The sequence below is a fragment of the Aptenodytes forsteri genome, unplaced genomic scaffold, assembly GCF_000699145.1.
Source record: "Aptenodytes forsteri isolate BGI_AS27 unplaced genomic scaffold, ASM69914v1 Scaffold221, whole genome shotgun sequence".
In the NCBI taxonomy this organism is placed as follows: Eukaryota; Metazoa; Chordata; class Aves; order Sphenisciformes; family Spheniscidae; genus Aptenodytes; species Aptenodytes forsteri.
In genome coordinates, this window is record NW_008794411.1 from 452961 (window position 1) to 458660 (window position 5700).

The 5700-nt window shown below is 51.7% G+C and overlaps 1 protein-coding gene across 1 annotated transcript; it reads left to right on the forward strand.

Moving 5' to 3' along the window:
• The first annotated feature begins 1089 nt into the window (after positions 1-1089).
• On the forward strand, positions 1090-5466 carry LOC103906701 (16 kDa beta-galactoside-binding lectin). Its single transcript, XM_009288676.2, has 5 exons — positions 1090-1165; positions 2665-2744; positions 2881-3052; positions 3562-3695; positions 5388-5466. Exons 1-5 carry the CDS (start codon positions 1157-1159, stop codon positions 5464-5466), a joined length of 474 nt encoding a protein of 157 aa, XP_009286951.2. The 5' UTR covers positions 1090-1156.
• Positions 5467-5700: the final 234 nt, after the last annotated feature.

Below are 5700 nucleotides of genomic sequence, written 5' to 3' on the forward strand. Positions count from 1 at the left end.
TGCCCTGTGCAGCCCTTCCTGAAGTTATCTGCAGATAGGTATCTCACAGGCTAGTCATGGCTTAACCAACAAGTAGCGCACTGCATTTATTTAGCAGTTCTGACTGAAGTTTTACAAGTGGTATTGTGAAGCTGCATATCATTAATGTCACTTCGTGTATGAGGGAAACTGAGGCACGGAGGCCTGAGGACCCTGCTAAAGCCAATCCAAAGCTATAAGCAGCACCCAGCTGATCCAGTCACACAGACTCACAAAGCACCACAGCGGCTCCCACCTTCACCTCCCTGCAAAGACCCTCGGGGCAGTGATGCTGTGCACTTTTAAGGGATGTAGTAAAGGGGAAAAGCAGGCGTTAAGGACTAGCTGGGAAGGCAGCCTCCTTTCTTGCCGGCTGCACTCAGCCCTGTCTGGCCTCTTCCTCCGCTAACAAAGCATTTCTCTTTTCCCTCTGGAGTCTTTTGCAACTGGAATGGAACCAGCGAGATCACGCTACTTTTCAAAAGCTGCAGCCTGAATTCTCACATCTAGTAGTGCCCCACACAAACAACCTTAACTTTCAGGCACTTTTTAAATGCTGGCATAGAATACAACAAACCCTTCGGTTTCATTTAACTGCACGTAGTGATGATTTGTACCCAGGGGCTCCCCTCAGTCCAGGCTCCTTGCAGGCACGAGGCTGGGCTGGGAGGATGCGTATACACGTATTCTCAGAGGTAGTCACTTTGCAGCAGTAACATGAGGACTCCAACTCTGCTTTTAGACAGGGATCACTTAACAAAAAGCAGCCACCTAGCTGCAGGCACAGAGCCACACTCGAGCTCCCGGGATAAGAGCCAACATACACTGCATAGCAGCTAGAAGAGCTTACAGTAAGGATTTCTAGGATCACGCAGAAGCAAACAATCACTAGCTTTTAAAATCACACACATCCTGCCTGCAAAGAGCAGTATCAATAGAGATCTCCCGCTGCCCACTTTAAATGGCTGGGAAAGCTCCAGCCCCAAACAGCTGCAATTGATCCCCTTCTTCAACCCCCTCCATCATGTGATGGTCCTGCCCAAGTGATTTAAGCTGCGGGAGCCAAGAGCTGAGTCACGCTGGGTTGTGGAGCAAGGTGCTCGGGGGTGTCCTGTCTGGTGGGGCCGGTGTCTGCAGCATGGAGCAAGTGAGTGCCGCCTTCAAGCTGGACCGCTGTGCTGACCAGGACTAGGGTTTGCTTGTGTGTGGGTTTTGGGCTTGATGCCAGAGGTAGGAGGAGAAAAGGATTAGCTGAGAGGAAATGCTGGGCTGATCTATGGCTGTGGGAGGAATAGGTAGGGCTGACCAGCCGTTTTTCTTCTCCTCCTCTTATCTACCGTGTTATTTAAGTGGAGAAGCTGTTCTAAGGCATGTTTATATCTTTGAGTACTCTAAAGGTTTGGGACCATTTGCAACTCTAGAATTTGCATATCCTTTATACTTTTTTTTTCCTTAAACTTTGTATTTTCCTTCTGGAAAATTTGGGTACAGGACTGGGCTAACTCTTAATGCAACAGCAGAGGAAAGCAGGATGGCAGTGTGTTCTGACCTACCCCTGCCCCCCTAACTTTCCTTTCCTTGAAAGACCCCCAGGCACTGAGGCTGTGTTTCAGGCTGCTCTCCAGTGCTGTACTAGAAACAAAGCCAGAAAGCAGCATTAGTGCCATGACTATAAGCAGTTTAGTGACTGGGGGGAAATCTGACCTTAGCAGTCTGCTGTGGGCAGAGGAGGGAGTAGGCATGAGGACAAGCACCGTTGGGGCTGGGTGGCAGTCCTAAAGTCCCCAGGAGCAGCTGGCGTCGGCGTGGGCCTGCACAAGCCAGGCAAGGAGAACTAGCCCAAGTAAACAATACACCTAATTTTAAATTAGTCTCCCTGCCTTATCTGGGATGTGGTTAAGTGGAGTTCAGCATAGTTGCACCTGGGCCTGGAGCACAGGCAGCAAAGCATGATCTGAGTTATGCCTGACCTCACCAAACAGCATCTTCCTCTTAGCTGAGGGATGCTGGTGATGTTAACTGCTATTTTGGGGTATGCGGCTGGGGGAGTGAATAACCTGGCTCCAAGAAAAGGATCAAGCCCTTGTCTCTGCAGCAGGAGCTTCCCAGGGGGGTGTTTGTTCTGCTTTACTGGGCTGCAACCAGAAGTAGGCTCCACTGACCCCTCTCTCTGTATGTAGGCTGCTTTAAGTGAAGACAAGAAACTTTTCTGGTGGCTCCTGTTGCTTGGAGACCCACCTAGGGAAGGGGGACAGACCTAGTGTTAGAAAAGCTCCCTAACTAATGTTAATCCTATGCTAATGGCTCTGGCCACTGCTGACTTGAAAGCGCAAGCTTGCTTGCGAGGATGTCTTCTGCAGCAGCTGGTAAATCAGTGTCTCTACCCTACTCTTGTTACACTGGCTTGAATCGCCTCCTTGTCAGCTTATGTTGCTTAGTGGGGTGGTAGACCCCAATGGGGTGGTGGCTGTGAACGAGGATTCCCTGGCAGAGGGCTGACACAGGCAGCTGGCCTGACTCAATGCTTCCTCTAGCACAAAAACCACAAATGCGTTTGGGTCTGCCAGAGCTGGTTTGTGCCTTGGCCCAAGTACTGTTGGTAGGCTTGCCTTGGGACAGACTAACTTCTGTGGTTTGGCCCTGCAGGGACTGGTGGTTACTCAGCTGGACATCCAGCCTGGCGAGTGCATCAAGGTCAAAGGCAAGATCCTGTCTGATGCCAAAGGGTGAGTGAGAAGATGGTGAATAGATTGGTGTGGCACTGGGGGAAGCCTGAGCTCCTGCTGTGTGCTGACAAGCTGAACTGGGTATCTGGAGCTGCTGAGCAGGCTCCTCCTTTGCACTGCCTCTCTGTTTCCCCAGGTTTGCTGTGAATGTGGGGAAGGACAGCAGCACCCTCATGCTGCATTTCAACCCTCGCTTTGACTGCCATGGGGATGTCAACACCATTGTGTGCAACTCGAAGGAGGATGGCACGTGGGGTGAGGAGGACAGGAAGGCTAACTTTCCCTTCCAGCACGGTGACAAGATCGAGGTGAGGCCCTAGGGGTGTGTGCAAGGCCCTGGCACGGACCACTAATGGGCCAAGGGCACAGCTTTTTAATGCTGCCTTGCACTTCTGTGGTGGAGAAGGAGCAGGCATGGCAAGGGGACTAAGCAACAGGGGAAGCGTCTCGCAGCTAAAGCCAACCCGCTGTGTAGACCTGCTCTGCTCAAGTCAATGCCCAACAGCTCAGATGCGTTAAGTGCTCCACTCTGGCCTTCCTTTGCAAGCCACACAAGTAAGAGCAATTAAAACACTGACCTGAGATTCAGGCTGGGTCTGTCTCATCCCTTCGTTGCAGAAGCTTGGAGCTGCCCTTGGGCAGAGCAAATGAGCTTCCTTCCCTCCATGCCTCTGCTGGGCAGGGAGGAGGCTGAGCTAGTGAGCGTGGCCTTGACACCTGCAGCCACCTCATCTGTCCTGCCCGCAGACTGGAGGTAGTGGGGAGTGAGGCTTGTCAGCTGTGATGTGTTAGCCTTCCTTCTTGTGGCTCTCTACAGATTTGCATCTCCTTCAATGAAACAGAAGCAACGGTGAAGGTGCCTGAGGCGGAGTTCCAGTTCCCTAATCGGCTGGGTATGGAGAAGATTGAATACCTGGCTGTGGAGGGTGACTTTAAAGTCAAAGCCATTAAGTTCAGTGAATAGCTATAGCTTGGTTTGTTTTGTTCTCTCTCCCCTGCATAGTGAAATAAACCCAAACTTGCAATGGCTGCTTCCTCTGCTGTTTTCTGCTCTAATCTGCTTGCTCCTGTGTGTGCTACAGGGGTGGGCAGTGGGAAAGGGTATGTGTTTCTCTATGTGCCTACTTACACTGTGGCCTTGCAGCTGGTACTTACTTAGACCACATGCCAGGCAAAGCATGATTTACTGTGAATAAAGCTACCTTAGCAGTAGTTGCTCCCTTGACCCTGTTTGCTGCAGTGGGTGGTCCCTGGCTGTTTGGTTTTTCAACTCTGGGACTAGTCCCAGCCAGGGAAGCTCAAACAAGTGTATGTTGGGCATGCATTGTGCTATCTCTGACCAAGAAGTGCTGCTCATGTGTCCTTGCTGGGGATGGGGGACTGACAGGGAACAGGGCATGGCTTGTGCTCTTGCAAGTAGCTTTGCTTTCCAAGAACACGCTCAGCAGTTGGGTGCGTTGCAGGCTGGCGCAAATCTATTTAAGGAGTAGAGAAGAACAGGCAAGTCAGGCTATAACTGCACTTGCGAGGGGAAAAGACATGGAGTGTAAGGTGAAGCCTGACAGAAAGCTCAGGAGTGAGGTCTTGAGAGGATTCTGGCTGTCTATGCTCCTTCATGAACTGTGGTCTTGACGCTGTCAGAGACCCAGTATCATGTTGTACCATGAAGTCAGTGGCTTAGCAATATGGCGGGTATGGGTAACAAGCCATGTAGCAGCCTGTGGGTCAGTGTCTGTAACACTTGATGCTAAGCTCCAGATGCAGCCTGAGGGCTGTATCAGACGGGGTTACTAGAGGTACTAAATCCTGAGTGCACCAAGCACAACTAGCTGCAGTTAGGCAGATGGAAAAGAAAAAGCTTAGTAAACAGTCTGTTCTGCTTACAACCTCTTTGCTCGTGCGATGCCTTGGAGTGTTTCTGCTACTGCTATTCCCCAGCTGCCTGCTAGCCATGCTTACCCAAGACAGGGCTCGAGTTGGGACTGCTGCGGCATTTGAGGACCTGATGAAAGGTAAAGAAGTCCTGCCTGCTGTGGAGAGTTGGGAGCCTGGGCAGGCTGCCCAGGTTTGGGGGTTGGCTCTGTGGTTACTGAAACTAGAAGAGCGCTGCTCAGCTGGTAACTGACTGTGCCGGTGAGGTCTTACTTAGCCAAATGCTGCTGAAGTGGTGGAATTTGACTCTTGTTGGCTAATCTCTCTCAGCAGGGCTGTTCTAGACCAGGTCTGCATTTGCTGCTCCTTTGAATAGCTGAGCAGTTGGTCCAGCTGCTTGGGCAGGGGCAAGACCGCTCTGCAGAGTATTTCAGCTGTTTGAAGGCTTTTTATGGAGTGGCTGACAGGCTGCAAGCCTGTTGCCTTCATGTCAGCACAATTGCTGCGTGGCAGTAACACTGTCCAGATCTGTACTGCAGCAGCTGCCCCAGAGCTGGGCATCCCATGAGTGATGGGGGGATTTGCTTTGGGGGGTGGGCCCTCCTGCTTTACTGGTGTCCTTTTCTCTGTGCTGTCTGATAACCCTTGTTATGGAGGCCTTCTTGCAGCTCTGGCAGAAGGCCATGACTTGTAGCTGTCTCTTGCCAGTCACCCTGTGGGCACAGACATGGCGATTGGCAGGGCGCTTCCTTCTTCCTCTTTGCTCTCCAGAGCTGATGCAGTTAATGATAGCAAGGGACTCGGTGTGCAAACAAGCAGGAGGCTTTCTGGGCACCTGTCCCTCTGGTGAGGCAGGGGTGCCTGGGGAACACCAAAGGGCTCTGCTGCAGTGTCAAAGTTCAGCAAAAGTTTCCACTATGCACCTGCTGGGAGGGTGGGGAAGGAGTTGCTGTAATCATCTCCTGTGTGGGAGTAGGACAGAGATAGCACGCACCCTGCATGGCAGGAGCCTGGCCGTACTACAGGACTAACTCATTTGACACTGACAGGGGCGCAGATAATGGTGCTTGTAATTCCTGTCCTG